Source organism: Nycticebus coucang, chromosome X, assembly GCF_027406575.1.
Source record: "Nycticebus coucang isolate mNycCou1 chromosome X, mNycCou1.pri, whole genome shotgun sequence".
Taxonomy (NCBI): Eukaryota; Metazoa; Chordata; class Mammalia; order Primates; family Lorisidae; genus Nycticebus; species Nycticebus coucang.
Window position 1 is genome coordinate 29,633,788 of NC_069804.1, and position 23,731 is coordinate 29,657,518.

General features: G+C 35.2%; 1 protein-coding gene across 1 annotated transcript in view; it reads left to right on the plus strand.

Moving 5' to 3' along the window:
• LOC128576738 (interleukin-1 receptor accessory protein-like 1) overlaps positions 1-23,731 on the plus strand; it is an 82,097-nt gene that overhangs the window by 46,120 nt on the left and 12,246 nt on the right. Inside the window, exon 7 of the mRNA XM_053578981.1 lies at positions 20,882-21,025. Coding sequence (XP_053434956.1) covers positions 20,882-21,025 — 144 coding nt within the window. The remainder of the gene's footprint in view (positions 1-20,881; positions 21,026-23,731) is intronic.

Here is a 23,731-nt window from a genome sequence, read left to right on the forward strand (position 1 = left end):
GGCTCTACAGCCAAATTTGGATTCCTTGCTCTGCTTTAATACGAACTTTACCTTGGGCAAGGTATTTAATTTCCTTATGCTTCAGTTTCTTGATATACAGAATGGGGAAAATAATAGTATCAAGTCTTCGATGTGCTATAAGGGTAAAAGAAGATAATAAATGTGAAGAGCTTGACACAGAGCCTGTACACAGAAATTACTTAGTTAAATGCTATGTATTATTATTAGAAATAAGTTTTAGATTCTTAAAAGTAGCCTCAATGGTGTTAAGTAAAAGGCTCTGTTCCTTATAGGAAAGCTGTTCCTTTAGTGAAAGAACTATGTCTGCTGCATTCCTTATCACAGCACTTCTTGACATTTATTGTTCTGACCTGCATAAATTTTACATGTGCAATATCTTCACATTATTCATAATAATTCATTATAAGAAAGATAGGTGGTGGTTGATTGCAGTACCTGCTACACTAACTCTGACTTCACAGCAGTCCCATCACCTTATGCATGGAGTTAAAATATAGATAAATGTATACTGAATGATTTGACATGAAAAACCACTGTAAAATATGCCTTTTAGTTAGTAAAATTGTCCATATACATTATAAAAGAAAAGTATATTTTCTCTGCATTATGCTAAGTGAAAACTTTCTAGTCTTTGGAACAAGTACATTGGATGGTCCCTTACTCAGCAAATTTATAACAATTTTAACTTCAAAGCCCACGTTTAATCCTAGAGTCTTTGAGGTTTGAAAAGAAAGAGAACATTGAAAGCTGTTCCCCCTATTTGGGCAATAGATTCCCTTTGAATAATGAAAGCTATTAAGACAGCTATCACTGTTGACAAGGTGACTATAATATTAAAATAGTCTACTTTGGGGGGATGTGAGTCAAGGAGAAAGGTAAGCAGTAGCTAGAAATGTAATTGTTTCTTTTTGTAGTTTAATATATAGTCAATCAGTGAAGGGATTTGAGCAAAATTAGTGTGCATATACAAGGACAGAAATTGCTTCTCAGGATTGGAAGCAACTTAAGTGTTGTGTAATTGAACTACTCATCCTTTAATAATATCTTCCAGAGTCATCTACCAAGTTTATATTTGAGCCCATTCCCTCTTAAAGAAACACAGTCTACCTTTGGAAAATCTGCCAGAAAGCATCCCTATTTCACTGTCTATCCATTGGCCCTACTTTACACTTTTAATAACTTTTCTCCAAGGCAGCCCTTCAAATGTTTGATAATAGTCACCATTACCCTGCTGTACCTTTACTTTGCCACATTCAACCTCTTTAACTCACTTTATTCATTCTTCATTTGTATAAATGAAGTCATTTCATCCTTCTGGTCATAGTTCTCTTGAATATGCTCTAATTAAAGAGTTTATTCCTTAAGAATAGAGGTACAAGAGAGAAGATACAGGGTACATTTAAAAATCTATTGACTTGAATAACATATATTTCTCTTCGGGGTAAGGTTGGGGTAAGAGTTTAGCAATCAGAAGTGGAGAGAAAGGAAAATGAATAGTATTTAAGGATAAAGCTATTAAAGCTCTGTTTTTGCAGAGAGGCACATAGCCAGGAAGGGTCAAACACACCCAAGGCTATTTTTAGCATGTGTAGCAAAGGTTAAGTTGCCTAAAGGTACAAAAGCTTCCAGTTATAGAAAAATAAATGATTGAAAAATAAAGGAAATTATTTTGAAAAGCTTTTCCAGTAATAGCGGATTGCTTAAACATGAAAAAGAAAATTGTGGCCAATGGTGGAGTGCTTTTCAATACTTACATCTAGCACAGTGTTTTTCAAATTTGTGTTTATGTCAACAGCATTTTATTTTTAGAAAATGAAAGCATTAAGAAGGGACTTGGGTCAACATATGACATAATCACGACTTTGTCATGCCTGCAAGGTTTAGAAGGGCAGGACACAGAATATATGAGCCGATAGGTTTGAAACTTTGACCACTGAGTCCCTGAGTCAAATTTCTGTCATGCTAGTAATTACAGAATTTTAAGATGAGTCAATATATTACTCAGGAGACTAAGACACAGATAAGGAACTGGAAGTTATCACTGTTAGTCATATTTTTTTGCCATCGACTCATAAACTTATAGGTCTTCAAAGTCTTCCTTTTTAAAACCTCCCTGGAGTGACATGTTAAAACATTTGTTGAATACAGATCTTGCACACCACAAACTGTCATTTCTTCTGACAGGCAGACTTTTTGGGACGTACCTCTGCCAAAGTTATCTAAGCATTTTTTCCTCCACTGTTACCTTTTGTTCAGTATTGTTGACATAATAAAATAATTTCAGAGCTCTCCAATGGGTGGCATGGATTCTTTGAAACATCACTCCCATATATCAAATGAGTCTTCCTTAATGCCAAGGGGATAGTATAATAAATAATTCAGCTCTGTTTGAGCTAGGCTAGATTCTGGGTCAGTCTTTTATCTTTATAAAAGAATCATAATTGTGTGAAATCCTGCTGAAAATCTACAAAAAATTTTGACCATAAAAAACCTTGCTTCAGATTTCTACAGCTAGAGAAGGAATTTAGATAGTTAGAATTTTGTCAGACATACTATATGGATATGTTTCATTTACTATACAGAACATTAGGCTGTGCTGTGAGAGGGAAGTGAAAAATGAAGGGACAAGGCCCATGGGCCACACTGGTTTACGACTGCCCTGTTCCTTACCTCTCATTCTCACCAGCAGCTCCTCTCAGTCCTCTTTGCCCCATCCCTGACCTGGCACACTTGAAGTTAGATCTTGGCTTCAAAAAGAACCAAAATAAAGGGTTTCCAAACCAGTTACTGGGTTATTTCTTGTTCTTGCTATTACTGCCCATACTTGATAGAATCCTGTGTCTGAGTCGCTGAATCTTTTACCCAGAAACATTAGGTTGGGTTTCTAACTGCTACTGCCCGCATCAACATGTATGAAACACTGACGGATCTTCAGTTTTCCTCCACAAATTGAACCCTTCCTATTCTCTCCACTTTTTTGCATTTTCCACTTTCTCTGACACACACAGTACTCGAGATGAATGCCGAGGAGCATCGTGCTCTGGCCTCAGGCTTAGCCACTCTTGCACACACCAGGCAGTCCTAAACTCTTCTTTACTCTCTGTGGGTTTTGTCCATCCTCTCACTGTCAATGATATCACAGTGTAGACAGGTGTGCTACCTGAAGCAAAGCACTTTAGTGCTTAAGGGCATAGACTTAGGAATAAGGCTCAACTCCATTCTTGCTAGTGTGCTATCTTGGGCAAATCTCTTACTCACTCTGAGCTTCAAATTTCTCTTCTGTAAAAGGGGAATAATAATAAGACCTATCACACAGAGCAGCTATGAGGATTAAATGAACTCATACATGTTAACATTTATCACAATGTCTGACACATACTTAGTACCTAGTAAATGTTAACCAACTATTACAAGATTTCCCTACTCCAACTATGTGTTACTCTGGGTAATGAAAGATACAACAATTATGTGTTCCATTAGAAATTCCTTATATTTCTAATTTATCTTCCCTTAAAAGGGTCACTATAGTTCCTGCAATTTTATTTCATCGATTCCGAATTTGACCTTATAACAGGTTAACTTTCATTTGAATGTTTTTTCCTAAAGAAAAACTGTATTCACCCATGCATTTAATGATGATTAAGAACCTACTATGTGCCTGGCATTGTTCTAGACACACATAAAATTAAATGAATGGGAAATAAGAACCAATATAATTTGGAATGCCATCATCTACTTTTTAAATTACACTGATATTAAACATTCTTCATGTAGAATTGTGCTTCTTAGTGAATGTTTGACTTTGCAACTGTCATATTAAGATTGTTCATTGGCAGTTCTGCTCTGAATGGTTATGTTTACTTATATTCATTACAGAAATATAGCAATGTATTCATCACAGAATAGTTTGGGAACTGGCAAAGTGTCTATCTGAGAGATTTAGTACTATTTAATCATGATAAACATCTAGATTGTGTCTCTTCTGCCTAAAACCCATTTTATATCTTGTGCACTCTCTCTCTCTCCAAAGAATATAATCAATAGGAATTAGACTTGCTCAATAAACTCCCTAGTCCTAGAAATATCTTTAGTAATGTAATTAAGTGCACATCATTTAGGATGCATTGTTTGAAAGCCAGGTGAATTTAGACCCAGTAGACTCCTTAACCCTTCTTGTAATGAATCAACTTTGTAATATGTGCCCCTGGATTCTTGTTAGTATGTGTGCAGTGCATTTATTTACTGAGAGGCACAGTAAGATCATAGAACTGATTAAACATCTCTTGGGTCTGGCTATTTGACCATTGATTTCAGAATCTGTAAAAGCCAAACCTTACTTAGATATTAACATTTCCTACTTCTGTACATGACATTATCTGCCTGGAAAGACAGTAACTAATGAAAAGCTGAGTTGCTGTCCATGAGTCTCTTTTACTGAGTCTTAGTTTAGACAACACTAAAATATTAAGGACCTTTTGTTATTTTGCTGTATCATCTCCAAATCAGAGCCATCAGGCTTTAATAAATTTGGATAAGATTTGACATGTTGCAGTCAATTTTTTTTTTCTATCCTATAACATTTTTCTTGCTTTTCTGTCCCTCATTTATTTAAGACCTCCAAATATCTGACCCTAATGTTATTTTTTGCTTGGTAACAAATGCCAAAACAAATAACCAAGCCAAATATATTTGGAGGTTATTTATTATTTATTTATTTAGAGACAGAATTTCAGTTTGCCACCCTCGGTATAGTGCTGTGGCATCACAGCTCATAGCAACCTACTTGGAGGTTATTATGAATACCAGTAGCATAAATTGTCCAATACTAATGATTTTGTAGCTTTGAGCTTCTTGGTGGGACATTCCAAAAAGGCTACTGATTGCACAGTGAAGTTACAGGTATAGTGGGTAGGGCGCCAGCCACATACACCAAGGCTAGTGGGTTTGAACCCAGCCTGGGCCAGCTAAAACAACAATGGCAACAACAACAAATAGCCGGGTGTTGTGGCGGGTGCCTGTAGTCCCAGCTACTTGCAAGGCTGAGGCAAGAGAATTGCTTAAGCCCAAGAGTTTGAGGTTGCTGTGAGCTGTGATGCCATGGCACTCTACCCAGGGCAACAGCTTGAGACTCAGTCAAAAAAAAAAAAGAGAGAGAGAGAAAAAGAAAGAAAATTAACCTTGTGACCTAATTTCTTAGACATAGAATATATGATTTAAATGAGATGAGCCCCAAGTTAGTTTTGCTTCAACAATGTAATATCTTTTAAAATATCTGTTGATCCCAGTTTTTGCTCATCAGTGATAATCAAGAGATAGGTTATATAAGGTTGTTTAGCCTTTTAGGCATTTGGTGACTCAACTTTTTTTACTGTGAATAAGAATATCCAGTAGCATCTTTGTTAGGAATGAAAAGGAACATTTTTTTATGCTGATAAGTAGCTTATTTCTCAATTAATAAATAATAATAGGATGATCTTGGACAAAACCAATGCAACATGCCAAGAATGATAAATTCTTCAGTTTTTAATCATTCATGTGGTCCAAAGCTCTTAAGTATTTTATTATACATGGTCATCGTCATTGGATGTCCTTTATTTACTTTATTGAGTCCTACACTTGTTTTACTAACTAAATGCTAAGTTCTTGATAAAAATCTTTAACTTATATTTCTGTTAAATGCTTCTGTGTACTAACCCCAATTTGTAAATGTAATGAGTGGATTGACTAAGTGTATTCTGAGCACTCTAACCTTTGTCTGCAGCAGGGTTTCTAAATCTTGCTAAATCTTGCTAAATGGTCTGGATAATTGTTTGTTCTGGTAGGGGGCTGTCCAGTGCACTGCAGATTGTTCAGCACCCTCCCTCAATATCAAGCAGTACCTTCTCTGATTATAACAACAAAATCGTCCCCAGACATTTCCAAATGTCCTGGGAGTTAAATTGGCCCCTGGTTGAGAAACACTGCTCCACAGTATGGCTAATCAGAAACTCTATTCCTTCCTAAAAATGATTTCAACACCTAAGCTACTCCAAGTAGAGAAATTCAAAATTGAAGGACAGGTACTTTCATCTTGAAAACCTTCCAAGATTATAGCAAACGTGACTGGAAGGCCAACAGAAGGGTTTCTCATAAACCATAGGAATTGATAAAAGTTAGACTCTGTGTTTCCTGTCTCAGAGAATCAGCTAGAAGCTCCTAGACCAGTGCTTCCCAAACTATAAGCACACACAAATCACCTACGAGTTTGTTAAAAAGTGTTAGTCTGAGGTGGAACTCAAGATTTGAATTTCAATCAAATTCCTTACTGATGCTGCTGCTTGTGGTCTGTGGACCACAACTAGCATGCCAAGGCCCTTGCCCAGACAATAGATCCTTCTACTAAACTTGGTAGCATCTAATAGTTATAGAACAACTTGTTCTCTTGAGCTCACTGTTTCCATGAGAAAAGAATGGAAGCTGAGTACAGCCAGTCAATGGGACTATTTCCAACTAATTGCCTCATTCTTTTTACATGGTCAGCACCTCTGAACCTATTTGAACATTAGTTCATTGCCCTCAGTCTACTCTTAATGAGATTACTTGCCTCGTGTATTCAATGAAATTGTGCTATTTGGAACACATTTGTTACCCAGAGACATGTCTGAAAGCACACTCTTCTGTAGTATTAAAATACTTAACCTCTTAAACATAGAAGGCCTTTAAATTCGGGCCCATTTCCTATAAATCTCATTTTTTCAAAAGGAAATACATTTAAGAATGTTTCAACAACATATAAGTGGTTATATACATTTATTTCAGCCTATGCAAATAGATTGTATATAGTGTTAAGCCTATGCAAATCACAATCACCATGGAGGAAGGAGATATAAAGAGAACAATAGAATTATGTGGGCATGGTATGGGAATTGAACTGCCATAATATTGGTCAATGATATGGCAAAATTTTTAAAAATGAAGAAAGCCCACCATAATGCAAACTGGATAAAACCATTCACTCACTTAAACAAGCATCAGTCTAGCATCCAAGAATGGCTATAAAATACAAGTAAACTTAATGTTAGGACAGAAGGAGTCCACTGGACCTCAGATCTTTGTATTGGAAAATAGTAAGCAATTTTGAAAAAAAAGTTGTTTAACACATTTGTAGGAAGACAATGGATATGATGTAGCACACACTGCAACATTCCCTGTGTCATCAAAGATGACACATGAGGTAGTACATCGATGGCCACCAAACATTTCCTCTTCCTACTCAAAACCACTTTGTATTCTCATCGTTTCTAGGTCAAAACAACCTGTTGATGTGTTTTATATCCCACTCGAAATTTCACTTCACTACAGGCTGCTTACAGGAGATAATTCACATATGCTGTCACATGAAAAAGTAACAAATCGTTCTCCTTCAACAAATATGTATTGAGTGCCAGCTATGGGCAAAGCACTGGGTTAGATGTCTTTAGTAGCCAACTCCCTGCTACCAGAGGGATGTATACCACCTTTCTGGAACATCACAGCAACATTATTGGGGAGAGGAAGATGTCTGTGCATTTTTATGGCTGTGAATTCCTGCAATTGGTGGAGAAATGGCACAACTGGGTCATAAAATGTAAGGTACAACTTTTAATAAGTAGTTCCTGTGTGTCAAACTTTGACAACCAGGCCAGTAAAGTAAGAAATTAGACGTGACACATAAAAAATGCTAACTGCTCTCTCAGGTCAGATAGTAGGAAAATGTTGATTTCCAATAGATTACCATGGTAACTTGTATTAGGTTTTAGTGTTGAGAATTACATTTGCCATCTGTAGAAAATATGTTAGGTATTTGTCTCTACTTTTAGGGCACATATTCTATATTTAGCATGAACTCTATGAAGTATAATATATCTGGAAGTTGATTTCTCCAAATTGAAAGTAGACATTTAAATGCCATTAAAATAGATTTCATTTTTAATTCAAAAAGAAAATTCAGTGGTATATTTAGGATAGCACATAAAGGTCATTCTTAAAACCACCCCAAAATTACTTCCATTACATGAAATTTGATATGAATGATAACTGAATAGGAAAAAAAGAAGAAATTATGAACTGTGATGAAAAAATGGAGTTACTTGAAAATAACTTTTATTTTTGACTCTTCCGTTGTGTGTGATTAGAACAAGTATCTTTGTGTCATTGTCCCTAAGACCCAGGATGGGAATCTTGAAAGAACATTTTAGACACTGGGACCAATAGTACATATTACTAGACCATTTGTTAGATGTTACTGATTCTTTTCTTTTTATTGTTGGGGATTCATGGAGGGTACAATAAGCCAGATTACACTGATTGCAATTGTTAGGTAAAGTGCCTCTTGCAATCATGTCTTGCCCCCATAAAGTGTGACACACACCAAGGCCCCACCCCCCTTCCTCCGTCCCTCTTTCTGCTTTATCCCCCATAACCTTAATTGTCATTAATTGTCCTCATATCAAAATTGAGTACATAGGATTCATGCTTCTCCATTCTTGTGATGCTTTACTAAGAGTAATGTCTTCCACTTCCATCCAGGTTAATACGAAGGATGTAAAGTCTCCATCTTAACGTTTTAAGTCATTGTACCTCACTTTGCCAATTTTGAAAATAAAATTAAGTGGTTGCTTTTCCTATGGATTTTCTTATGGTTTAAATGTTTGAAAGTTGACTCTAATTTTTTAGTTGGAAAATTCCTATAATTGCAAAGCAGAAATTTCAAGTCCTTATGATATGCAACTATAGTTAGATGGAAGTACTGACTTGTAATGGTTGCCAAATCCATGCAAACTAAAACGGAAGAGGCCATTACCAAAGTCTGACAGGACTAAACATAAATTCTCAGATTTAAATCAGTTTGGAATTATAGTTCTAGTACTGGATTTAATGTAAATTTAGCAGGACTTGAAAGTTCATTTGTAGTATCCCACAGTTTTGAGGTAATAACTCACAGAATTGGGTGCAATTCTGATTCTCCCCACATGAACAAATATATCTATAGTATTTCATTGTTTTAGTGTCGAAAGTAGCTTAAAGGACTACCTCAAGGATGTCACAATAAAATTCCGTTTGGTTATCTTCCTAAGTAGACTGACGACAGGGGCAATTCAGTACTCACATAAAATCTGGTAATATTAAAATATATTTTCAATGGCTGACTATTCACATACTAGTTTAATTCCTTTATGTGTAAAACAATGCAATTAATCTAATGAGATTTGAAATATATACCTCATGTAACATCAGATTATGTTTTATTTTACATTTTGTGTGAATATTTATAAACTGTGCCAAAAATAATTATCATTTATGTAGAGAAAGTCTCTATAGTGGTATTAACAAATTCCTGTTAGACTTGCCTTGCTGAACCAGGCATCTTTAAGTGATGGTTGCATAAATAGTTAGTTGAATAAATAATTAATTAGGCTAAGGTGATTATCAAGAGGACTTTTAGCAGAACATAGCTGGCAAACCACCTTGGACAGCTCCATTCCAAACTATCCAGAGTAAAAGGCAAACTTTGAGCTATTTTGTAGTACATTAGTGTTTAAAGTTGTACATCACTTGCCCGTGTCAAAGGTGCATGAAAACCTTAGAAACATATGCATAAAAACATTCCAAAGTATTAGGAGTGATGATCTCAGGGTGGTATGAATCCATGTGATCTTTAATTTCTTCTCATCGTGCTTATACATTTTCAAATTCCTTACAATAAGCACGTTTTATTGAGTCATACAAAAGGTGAGAAGAAAATAAATCTATACTGATATGGCTACTGAATGTTTTAAAACTGCTTACAGGAAAGCTATCGTTACTCTCTTTGCTATAAAATCAAGCTGTTTGCACATTTTTAAAGTATACTGAAATTTGTTTGCTTGAATGTATGCTCTTATTCCCACTAATTCCCCTGTGTCTGCCTACATTAGAAAAAAAATGACATTTTAGGGGACACCTTTACTTCTGTATTATTTTCTCAAGCCATTCTAATTTTCACATACTGAAAATCTATATGCAGAGTGAGATGGTAAGATAATTCCCTGTTATTTGGGAAGCAGGGTTTTGTTCTTGCTATTTTGGTAAAAGACAATTCATTCTTGAGGACAAGCCCTTCATGTATTCCAACTACAGAAGCCACTAAATCACATGAACCCCTAGCTTTGTCCTCAACTTTATTATGGTTTAAGGAGTCATTTATTGCTCATTTAGGTGGAGGAAAGTGGTGGTATGTTCTGTTATCGGTAGCTCCCCAAACATGCCCAGTTCTGTATAGGTTGTTAATGGAAGAAAAAAAAAAAGTTTTAAAAAAAGGCTGTGGCTGTGGCTCAGTGAGTAGGGCGCCAGCCCCATATGCCGAGGGTGGTGGGTTCAAACCCAGCCCCGGCCAAACTGCAACAAAAAAATAGCCGGGCGTTGTGGCGGGCGCCTGTAGTCCCAGCTGCTCGGGAGGCTGAGGCAAGAGAATCGCGTAAGCCCAAGAGTTAGAGGTTGCTGTGAGCCGTGTGATGCCACGGCACTCTACCCGAGGGCAGTACAGTGAGACTCTGTCTCTACAAAAAAAAAAAAAAAAGGCTAATAAAGTCTTGAATGTATCAGCTAACAAAAAGAGAAAGCAAGGTAAATTTATCAACAATTTATGAGCATAAAATAAGAAAGAATTTAAAAATTTACCAGCATGTTTATATATTCAGAAAAGAAAATGTTCAAGAACATTCAAGATAGAGAAGAAATAGATTTTTTCTGTTATTCCCATTGAAAGAAGTGAACCAGTATATGGTTTGATTGTTGTTTCTGCTTTAATAATCTCTAGCTCTGGAATCACCAAGATTCTGAATGAAACTTGCCTCATGAGATTTTGCCGAACACAATTTATTCTAATGCTTTCAATAATTAGGAAATATGTTAAACTCCTAAAGGAATAGAATTAAAATAATAACATAAAATTCTGAAATGTATCAATGCATTCCATTTTGTGTCATGTAATAAAACAATTTTTATGTATGTACAATGTTTTATAAATTTATTCCCATCAATTAAATATACTAAAAATCATTATAATATCTTTTAAAAGAGCTCCATATTCCATATTTCTGTAAAAACAAAACAAAACAAAACAAAAACATGGATTCTTCTTTTGGATATCTGAGCGTGCAGATGTTCTGGGTTTTTTGGCCAATCCAAAGCATTCCCAATGGAAGATTAAATTGTTTTAACTGACAATATATTCCCTGATGGAGGATTGCTTTCAAGATAAACACAGCATCCCTTAACAGAAAAGAGTAAAGTAGTGATGCCACCTTCACTATGACAATTTTCTCCCAAGAGATGTTTTATAACAATCCATCTGTGCCTGTCTGTTTGTATGACATGTTAAGAAGGAAATTCCTAGCGCAGGAAAAGCAAATATTTTTTCTTCTAAGGTATTTTCTTTTAGGCATCAGTGAAGTTTGACACCGTGATATACAATAGCCCTGTATTCTAAGCTGGTCACCTGAGGTCTTTTTTGTTCTTTATTATAGCAGTATATTTCTTCTTTGTCTGGCTTCTCCCCATCATACTTAATCTTATAAGATTTAAGATAAAGGAGGCCCCATCTGAAAACTTGCTTCCTGTATGTGTGCAAATACATAATAGTCTATGTACATCTCACATTATAGTCTTAAATAGAGATATTTCAAACACTACTTTTATAATCTAAAGGAGAAAGGTTTTCTGCAAGAAAACTCTGTGTTAGTAACTCCATATTGTATATTTTGGAAATACAGCAGAGCCTCATAGTTGACCATCTCCTTACATTGACCACCTCCTTAAGTTGACCTAATTTTCACAAACCCAGCCTACACCATACTTAGGTATCAGTAGGCCTAGTTCCTTACCACCTCTGTATGTTGACTAGTTGTTACAGTCCCTTTGTGGTCAACTTACAGAGGTTCTAATGTATATGCCGATTTTCCACAAAAGAGAATCATTGCTATTGTTTTGGCCTAATTTGGGGAAACCTGACATAATGGGTGCCATGAATTTAAAAATATATATTTATTGACAAGGTACATGCTTTTTTCTTTCAAAAGAATAAAAAAAAAATTCAGGCTGAGAAAACAAAGCATGAATTTGCCTGTCTTCACCCATCACAACATACATTTGCTTTTGAAGTACTCCAGACCACACTACTTTTTGAAAACCTTTGCAGATACTTCTCCCCTGGGCCACCCAGTGCCTGATCCCTACCCCTAAAATCTTCCATCAGGAAGACACACCACACACACACAGACATACACACACACACACACACACACAGTACATACACACATCCCAAGTGAATTGCTCACCTGGCTCATAATTATGCTACTTATAGTATAGCATTCTTTACACTTCTACACAAGAAGTTTATCACAGTGATACTTGCTCAATTATTTATATTTATTACTTTGTTATTAAATATCTGCTCCATATGCTTTACTCTAGCAACTAGACCTGAGTTCCTTTAAGACAATAAGCATATTTTATTTAGCAACTCTATCACTAGAACTCAAAAGCACTCCATCTGGTAGGTAAAAGGCACTTATTAAACAAAGAGAAAAATGAATGAATTCATGAATGAGATAAAAGAAAAGGTTTAATAGCAGCATCAAAGGTGTGAAGTAGGCCAGGTGTGGAGACTCACACCTGTAACCCTGGCATTTGAGGAGGCCAAGGCAGGAGAATCACTTGAGGTCAGGAGTTCGAGACCAGCTGAGCAAAAGTGAGATGCCATCTCTATGAAAAATAGAAAAATTATTCAGGTGTGGTGATGGGCAGCTATAGTCCCAAGTACTGGGAAGGCTGAGGCAGGAGGATAGCTTGAACCCAAGAGTCTGAGATCACAGTGAGGTATGATGGCACCATTGCCATTGTACTCTAGTCAGGGCAACAGAGTGAAACTTCGTCTCAGTAAAAAACAAAAAATAAAAAAAACAAAACAATAAAACAAACAATTATGTGAAGCAGTACATGATTGATTTCCAAATGCCAAGTGAATACAAACTTACTTAGTTCTGTAAATCTCTTTAAGAATGTGTTGTCATTGGATTAATGAATGAAAGACAATTTTTTAATCTATGAATCGACCATTTTTCTATAATAAAGTTTGATTACCAACTTAATGGACTTCATATTAATACTATAATTAAACCTCATCAGTTCCTTGAACTTTATGAGACATTGACTAGAAAAATGACTCACAGAGATATTCTTGGAATTTTAGAGTAGAAACTCATAAAAATCCAATTTTTTATTCAAAAAATTGATTTTGCTATTAATCATCTAGTCATTTATTCAACAAATATTCTTTGAGTACCTACAATGTGTTAGACGGTTTAGTAAGGTACTGGGGACAATTAGTGAAGGACATAGACAAAACGGACAAATAAAAAAAAAAAACAGGGGCGGTGCCTGTAGCTCAAAAGAGTAGGGCGCTGGTCCCATATACTGGAGGTGGCGGATTCAAACTTGGCCCGGCCAAAAACTACAAAAAAACAGACAAACAAACAAACAAACAAAAAACAGAAAAACAACAATGACAAAAACTTGTCCTGATGGAATTTGAACTCCAGCAGGAAAAGAGAGATAATAAACAATACACTTATTCATAAGCAAATTAAACATTGTAATATAATGATAAACACTATAGAAAAGACATAGAGAATGAAGTGCAATGCAGAGCCACTCATTCCACTTCCAATGAGTGCTTAGAAGGTGCCCTATAAGTAAAGGTTTGAAGAAGCATAGAGAGAGGCAGGCAGACTTCGGGGAGGAGCATTCCAATCAGAGTGTACAGACAGAGCAAAGCTATAATGTAAAACTGTCAGCGAAACTCTGATATAATGCAATATCATCAGTGAACAAAAAAGCTACAGGAAATACATGTTCTAAAGAGGGCAAATCACTTGTAGTTGGAAAAGCTTCAGTGAAAGTGTAGATCTTGCCTTGCAGGACTGGTAAGGTTTTCATAAAATGGAAAGGAGATGTTCTGAGCTTGTACAGAATTGGGAAAACACACATGAGATTCAGTTTACATTGGAAGGATGATTATAGCTAGAGGCTAGTTAGCTGCTTCAATTAAAGGATTGAAGGAACTTAAATTCCAACCTAAGAGGTTTCTACTTACCTCATGGGCAATGTAAATCACCTAACAGATTTTAAAGAAAATTCCAAGGTAAGACATGTTTTGGGACGATTGCACTGAAGGCTTTGCACAGATCAGATTAGAATTGCTGTAAATAATACAATTTTATCCAAAAGCATTCCCCCCAAAATATACTCTAATTACAATAACACTTGCAATAAGGTAATCTTAATTTGGGCTACCTTTTATTTTTAAACTTTTTATCTTAGAATAAAAACCGCATACATTATAGAGAAGAATTATAAGAATAGAACAATAAATTTCTATGTATTTTCTCCACTTACATTTTCCAATTAATAAAATTTGCCACATTTACCTTATTTCTCATCCTATAGATAACTAGGTAAAATAAACACACAGCACATATTATTTCTGAACCAGATGAAAGCAAATTGTAGACATTGACTAAATTCTTCAGTGTGAATCTCCTAAAAGCAAGGATAATTTTTTACATACCTAGAGAACATTCATCAAATTCATAATAATTGAGAATGATAAGATGTCATTGTCTATTATATAGTCTGTATTCAAAGTTCAAAAATATGCCAATAGATATTCTTTATAGCATATTTCCCGTCCAGGATTATACATTGCATTTGGTTGTCAATTCTCTTTAGTCTCTTTAATTTGGGATGGTTCTCCAGTTTTTCTTTGTCTTTTAGAACATTGACATTTTTGAAGAGGAGAAGGTAGATTTTTTTTTTTTATCATTGTCCCTCAGTTTGGGTTGGCCTGACATTTCCTCAATTGGGGGATAGTTTCATCTTTCTGGCTCAAATTCTATATAAATGATATTATACCTTGTTAGTATAATACAACAGGGGGCACGTAATGTCAATTTGTCCCAATACTGGTGATGTTAACTTTTGGTTGTTTCCTTAACATGGTGTCCATTTTCTCCTTAATCATTAATAATAATCAGTGAAGAGGCACTTTGAAACAGTGTGAATATCCTTCCTCACCAACCTTTCAACCAGTAATTTTAACAATTGTTATATAATTTTTGTCTGAATCAATTGTCTGAATCAATGGCTGGAAAATGGTGGTTTCTAACTATTATTCTTTTTATATTTACCATTTGGCATTCTGTTCTTAGAGACAGCTTTCCCATTTTATTTGTTTGTTTATAATTAAGATGAATGATGGGTTCATGATTTATTCAATTCCTGACATTATTCATTTTGACTCATCTTTTAAAACAGGCTACTTATGAATATTCCTTACTTCATAAAAAAAAGAAAAGAAAAGAAATTCCCTTAATACCCTTCTTACTTGTTTGGAAAGAGGAAAAGCATATTCTGAGGGTAGGCTCAGCAAACTGTGTAGAGAAAGATACATTTTTTTCCTCTGGTCTTCCATTTTTTCGTTCTTAATGGGTCCTTAACATGTAACAATTAAATACCAAGGGCTTGTGAGACTTAGTCTAACTGGGCCCTAATGGGTGGGTCCTAGCCAAAGACCGTATTTGCATTCTTGATTGGCAGTGAGTACAAGTTAACTTAATTCTTTGCTGAAAACTTCTTTACAAATGGCAAAATATATTACTTTGAAGGTGATCTTTTGCCAAAGTGTTTGGTCACATAGATCAACCTATTCTATTCAGGGGCTACTTTAATTTTTATTATTTTAATTTAGGAAGTATGATCTGCCTTTTCCAAAAGGACTTTTTGCAAGATCAAAACTGTTTTCCTTACATTCTAGTTTATACCTTCCCAAAACATTTTCTAGCTTTATGTGAATAGAAATTTGGTTTCTTAATATGTTACAAAAAAAAATTATAACTGCTTCTAAATTGCGCTGATGTATTGTAGAATTGAGTTGAATATCTTTGTAGGCTGCGTGTAATTATCCTCCTGCCAGGAACAAATAAGTTATACTGCTCCAGAGAAATAAATATGCATATGAATTTATGTGGTTGGATAAATCCTTATAAACTTTAGCTCTTTATAATACAATGAGAGAAGAAGAAATGTACTTGGTGAGGCTAATGAATAAAGTGGGATCATTACAGTGTCTATCATACATTTCCCCATGAACTTGCATTTTACTGCATATAAATCAGGGCACAACATTTCAAAGGACTTTGTATAGCAAATGAACCAATTTTGGGATGAACTATATAAGAATAAACCACCTAAAATCCTCAGTTACACTTTAGACCAGATTTTATTATATATGTATACACACAGAGAGAGATCAAATAAAGATACAAAATGTAAACTCCAAATGAAGAGTTTGAAAGTACATATGAGCTTTAATTTACATTGTTAAAATCTTTGTCACTTCAAGGATTTCTAGCAGAAAATGTTTGCAAACAATAACACCAGGTATAGGCCAATGAAGTACAGGATCCCATACTACACCAGGTAATTGCAGCAAGAGTAGTGTAAACCAAATGCATTTATTACATGCAGTGTAATCCAATATACCAAGAGATGGCATGCGCTTTATTTTAATTAGCTGTTTCTTTTAAGGGGTTGCTTGCTCCAACTGTCTAGATAAGAAAAAATTGTAGTCATTGCTCAAAATGCTTGTAGCAAATCTAGTTTTAAATTGAAACAATTTATTCCAAAAGCAGTCTACTACTGCAGCAATAATCAATGTGTTTTCCCAGAGCCATACTGGAGCTTTCCAAGGACTATTGTTAATTGCCTATAACTAAATGACTGCTTGTGCCCTTAAATGCAACTCTTTGGCACTTGTTCATTTGTTGTGTTTAACCAAATGCCAGTTTTCCTTAGGTTTTGACTAGCAATTTTGCTTTCCCGTTTTCAATATTCTGTCTCAGTCCCTTAAAGAGGGCAGAGTCTATCATTTTAACAAAATAACACAAAGGCTAAACAGATTTTAAAAGGTCTGCACTTTCTCTTTCCATCCTCAGATGTTGAATTATGCTGAAATGGAATCTTTCTATTTTTTAAATGCTGCCACTCCAGGCAACTTGAACTAGAGCTGAAAAGCAGATCCCATTTCAAAGGGAAAATGACATTTGCTGGGGCAACACCATTCACATTGTAATGTAAAGATAAAATACAGCACAGTGGGTTCAAATAATTTCTTTTAACTGTGACAGAATTTAACCCCTAGTAATTTTGTCCTAACCCAATGGATAAGCCATAATAGGTGGTGCTCAAATTAATGAATAAGTCCAGCTTGGAGCAAAAGAACTCGGAGACTAAATCTAATGCACCGTTTTCTGTGAGAGAGTTTATACATGCTAGCTAAACCAATGTGACTGACTTAAATCAAATGGAAACAATTTTAGCCTGCACACATTTATAACATGCAGGCATATATATTACACACTTGCGTAAAAAGAATGTAGTAACTGTGGATCAAGTCCTGGTGCATGAACTGTGGGTAAAGACATTTCATTCCTGACCTCCTGGTAAGGAAGCTACTAGAGTGCCATGCTTCTTTATGTAATACTACATAAATATCTGGGGGGCAATCTGAGATGCTCTCAGGCTCTCAGGATAAATTAGCTCCTCATAAGTGCTGTTTCTTTGGATCACATTTTGGTATTTTTATTTTATTTAATGACTATGGCTCAGAAGAATGATTCTTGCTTATTGCTCATTCTCTGGGCATATATAACATTTCATATATTTGTACCTTAAAGGAGTTATTTAGTGACATTAGACCATTTCTGTAATTGGTCAGCTACCCTGCTCTCATTTTCTTATTACATTTCAGACAGCACTATTGATTGGCTAAGTAAATAGAGTACTTTTTGAATGGCTCCAGACATCTAGTAATGGGAGTAACTCACCTTTGGGTAATTCTCCAAAAATAAGAAAGACTTACTCTCCTGCATTTTTTTTTTCATGAATCTATAGCAGAGCAGCTGTCCTGACTCCCAGTTTTCTATAGAGTTTCTCCCCACATGACCTTGCATTAAAAGGTACACTGGCTTTATTTTTTTTAATGAAAATTTTGAAGAATGGAAGTGTGATTAAAACAAGATAAAATGCATACATCTTAAGTGGTCAGCTCAGTGAGTTTTACCAACTGCATACACTTGTATATTTACACCAAATCCAGATGCAGAATATTTATTTCACTCCAGGAAGTTTCCTCTTGCCCCTTTACAACAAATTTTCCCCTCGCCCATCTCCAAGGCATCTATTTTCTGATTTATATCACTGCAGATTATTTTGCTCCATTCTTGACCTTAATTTGAATAAAATCTTATAGCAGGTATTATTTTGTGTCTGGCTTCCTTCACCTAACATAATTTTATGAGATTCATGAATGTTGTGTGTATCTATAGTTTATTCTTTTTATGGCTAAGTGTATTCTATCATATGGACATACAATAGTCTGTTCATCATCTCCAGTTAATGGACATTTGGATTGTTTCCAGTTGTGAATACTATGAATAAAAGTACTCTGAACATGTTTATACAAGTCTTTTTGCAGATCTCTGCTTATACATATCTTGGGTAAATACTTAGGAGCAGAATTGCTATTCATAGAGTAGATTTATACGTAGCCTTTATAGAAGTTACTCCAAATTTTCCAGCATAGTAGTACCATTGTGTGTTGTCACTAGCAGTGCTTGAGAGTAGAAGTTAAGTGTTCTTGGTTTTTTTTCCCATTTCTTATGCAAGAAATTCTTAAATGGTGAATTCCAAGTGTTTAATATGCTAAGTTGGAAAACAGAATGAACCTTAAAAGAAGCCACGATCAAAATTCTTCCATCTGCCATAATATTTAGTGTATTTTAAATCAATTTTTTTCTGGTATATAAATCACCCTCTAAACAGAAGTTACAGTTTTATACAGGCTTCTGTGTGTGGTGAAGTTTAACCCAGATCCTGAGAGAAGAAGACCCAATACAATTCCCAGTACTATCCATTCGCTTATCCTTTCTATTCACATAATAGGGGGAAAACATTATACTGAAGAGCATTTTATATTTCATTCCTGATACTTTTGTAGTTTTATATTGTGTGGTTCCTCACGAGGTTCAACAGATAAAGCTGCTGGAGATATTTTTCAGTTTTTCACACTTTATGCTAATTTACTTAGAGTCTAAAACGTTTAATATCTCACTTTACTTTTCCCTTTTTAAATTCATAAAGTTCAATTACTTTTAATAAGATTTCTTTTTCTTTTCGGTTTAATTTTAGTATGTACAAAAAAATGCACTTGATTATACAGTATTTTTATTAAACTGTTGAATTAGAAATAAAAGCATAAATAAAGAGAAATACGACTGAAGTTTTTTTTACAGGTTTTTTAATAACAGGAAAAATGACATCACATCCAAACACACACACAGTGTTCTTGTTATAAAATGATGTCCACACTTTTTACATTATCACTGAAACTGCACTGCTGCCATCATATTACCCCATTTGTGATAACTCAAGACTGACCTTAGTAATTGTGAATGCTTGTTTCTGCAAAACCATAGGTTACCGTAAAGTTGTCAGTGTAAGTTTACATTAATTATACTTTGAAATTAGATAATCTGTTGGTGAATTCTAAACTATGGAATCAATAGCACCATTAGTTTACAGCTTTAAATACTAGAATAATTATATTTAATGGTAATTAAAGAAACTAGTAATTTTCAGGGTGGTTGTCAACAGCAAAGAACAGTGGTTACCCATAAGTCACATTTGGACTGTGGTGATCAAGGACAACACTTAGTTAATGTGAATTTCAATATCCGTGTGTGGTGACTTACTATTTTAAATACCAGTATCTTTAGTTTTGAACCAATGCTCATAAGCCCTAACGGAGATAAAAAGAAGGAAATAATTTATCCTTGATTGGCCTGATAATTTTTGACGTAATATAGATATTCAGTAAGAAAGGAGCTCTTGTATACAATGAGTATCAAGAAAATTCCTCTTTTGATAGAACATAGTAGCATACCTAGTAAAAAGAAAGGAAAGAAGAGGGGAAAAATAATGAAATTTTGAAAAATACAACCAACATATTCTATTGTGACATCCACTACAAAGGCCTACTTCTTAAGCTCAAATAAACGTTCAGCCTATGAGATCATGGTAGACTACCTTGGCAACACTCTATTCACAGAGATATGGTACAGGAGTCATTGCTGCTGGCAGGAGTCAGCAAACAGCATTAATCAGGCTTCCCCAAACTCTATGCAACAGTCCACAGTGCACCACGGGAACCATGCTGTTTGACCCCTCATGTCCCTTTGATTCCTAACCTCCAGGTGACAGCTCAGGTGAGAGGTATCAAGATTCACATCAGGTAAAGGCAAAAGCCACCCTAGCTTAAAAGCTTCATATCCACAGGAACCAATATTTCTTTTGTCAACCTTATATGCATGCATAGCTTTCAGGATCTCCATAAGGGATTTGCTTATATATGAGAGTTATTATACTCAGACAAACCTAATATTATAGTTCCCAATCAGGTATTTATAATTCTTTCAGTCCAAATGCAATCTACCAAGGAAGGTTCCTTTTTACTATAAGCAATGTTGCTTAGCAACATAGTTACTGCATACCACCTTATCTGGTTACCAAGGAAACAAAAGCTAGAAAGTTATGGAAAGGTCAAATTGTCATGCAAAAAGGGAAAGGGTTGTCTTTACCCATTACCCACATCTGATCTTCTCCAGAAAAATGTGAAATTAAGTTGAATTTATGATTTTAGATGTGAATATTACATAATGTCCTGCTGTGATTTCTTTATTTCTAGAACTAATGTACACAGTGGAACTTGCTGGAGGGCTTGGCGCTATTCTCTTGCTGCTTGTTTGCTTGGTGACCATCTACAAGTGTTACAAGATTGAAATCATGCTCTTCTACAGGAATCATTTTGGAGCTGAAGAGTTGGATGGAGGTAAGATGGGTTCTTTTATTGTTCTTTCTGAATAGTCTTATTTGTTTCCTGCCTTTGTTTTATTAAAGGGAAAGAAAAGTTACCTGTGTAATTACTGGCAGCATCTCTTATAATCTTTCAACGTTCAGTTCGTAAATTCATCTTTTGTACAGAAACATAGGTATGGTGCTCTGGAGCCAATACTGTAGGTACTTTCTCCTGAGAATTGTATAGTAACACCTACCCTTTTTGGAATTGTATTCCAGTAGCGCTTACAAATTACAGGCACTGATGGAAATGCCATCAGAGTGTTCACTTTCTCCCACCACGTAATCAGTTCTGAAAAGCCAGCTTTACTTTTCTATAGGTAAAGAATGTCTTTTTTAATTGTGTTCGCTGGCCCAGTAGTTTGAAGTTTATCTCAATTGGTTCCTATTTAGACTGATCAGTTATAATAACCTGTACTGAGTATTTTAGAATTCACCCAACAGTCTTGTCAATGTGATTTGTTTAGTTATATTTAGATAGCCAAATTTTTATTCCAAGTGTGGACCAACAAGATAGGAAAGTGCACAAACACATTGTTTTTATAATAATACATCTAATGCTTTTACTTAAATAGGACAAGTAAATTTTTTTGCCGAATTATAATTATTATTTGCTTCTGGCCTGCCATGAATATGTGTACAATCTAGGAGTAATTGGGGTCCTTAAAATTAAGTTCCCTGAACCTTCCGTTAAAGGACTTAAGTGGTTTTTCCCCCCTTTTTGATGATTCAAAAAAGCGTAAGATAAAATTGCAATATAGGAAGCGTATACAAACTGAGAATGAATAGTACAGATGATAAAGCTTTCTTAGTCATATTTACAATTTTTTTTTTTTTACTGAATGCAAGTTTTGCATCAAATGGTACAAAGGAAAATGAAGCAACTGCCCCTGTTGCCATGTTTCCAGGTCCACTGTAATAAACCCACAGGCTGAGCTGTAGGTTCTCAGACTTGCCCTTTTCTCTTCCCCATGAGGGTGAAGTCTCAGCTGCAGCAAAACTAATTTTTTTCCTTTTATTAGCTTTTAAGTGCAGATTTACCTCATTTATTCTTTGTTTCTTTCTTGCCTATGGACACAAATTATTATTTTTCTTTGCTACTGCTTTAAAAAACTGTCATTGTCAGAGCTAGTGTTAGATGAATATTAAGCAAGCCGAGTGCTAAGCATTCTTAAAGTCATGCTTGCTAAGCCTCACAAAAATCCTGAGGTCAGTATTACAATCTCAATTTTACTGATAAGGTAGCTGAGGCTCCCAGAGGTTAAATAACTTACTCAAGAAGATAACACAAGTATTACTGTCAATGGCCAAAATGGGATTTGAAAATAAGTCTACTTCCAAAGACTTTATTTTATTGGACACTGATTCTCTGTAATTTTTTATCTTTTAAAAATTTAGTACCTTCAATATAATCTAAAGACTGCTGCTTTTGCCCAAATAGCACAGTAGACGATATCTGAAAAGGCATATTACCTGAATAAGTCTCACTTTAGCTATTGACCCTGTTTTGAATGTTTATTTTGTGTTCTGAATGATAGGTATGATTTTATCCAAACCTCCAATTCCCAATGCACTTTTTATCTGTTATTTTCTGAATGCAGAAAATGGTGGAAGGTAATGAAAAATGTGTGAATCATATGCAGTTGAACTTTTAATGAATTGCAGTTTCTTTGGGGGGAGTCCTGCTAATTGTAAACACTTCAGTGAGTTACTTGAGTAACTTGACAGAATTTCACTGTTAAGCTGCTTGGCCCACAGGTTTTTGTTTTTGTTTTTTTTTAAGTGTCTTTAAGTAAGAAAATAAAGTAAACATTCACAGATAGTATTCTAGCAGACTAGAAGTTTCTCCCAAAAAGCTAATTTAGTTAATAAATGCTTAAAGAATTGTTGGAACTCTGCCTCTAAGGCCACCTTGAACACGATTGAGGATCTAACTACTAGGGGCTTTCCTTGAGATGCCATTGTGAATGCATCAGGCCCAAAGAAAACTAAGATAACACAATTACTTATCATCTAGGTATTACTAATGCCCAAGGTATTCCTTTAGCAGCGGTTCTCAACCTGTGGGTCACAACCCCTTTGGGGCTCTCCTGCACACCAGATATTTACATTACGATTCATAACAGTAGCAAAATTACAGTTATAAAGTAGCAACGAAAATAATTTTATGGTTGGGGGTCACCAGAACATGAGGAACTGTGTGTATTAAAGGGTCGCGGCATTAGGAAGCTTGAGAACTACTGCTCTAAAGAGAGGAATAAAAATACACGCTGCCAAGGCAGGGATTGTTTAAATGATTTTATGGGAAGGAATTCTTACTGGAAGTGCCATGGTTTGTGTGGCCTTCGTACAGTAAAGCAGATCTGTTCCTGCTAGAATGATGATCAGGGGCCTGCACTTAACTCCTATCTCCTGCTACCTCACACCCGATCCCACGAACTTTCAGAAACACTCTTCCATCAGGTCCACACTATAACAATACTATTAATAACAACAACGATAATAATAAATAAATAAGGTAACAAGTTGAAAACCCATATCTTAACAAAAGTTAGATGTGTATAAATGCCAGCTTTCTTTAATTCTCTAATGCTCTAAAACCATTCATCTTGGCTCTCAAGTTGCTATTTTCACTTATGGCAAAAAACTCATAACCTTGTCACTCCCTGATACCTCAAGC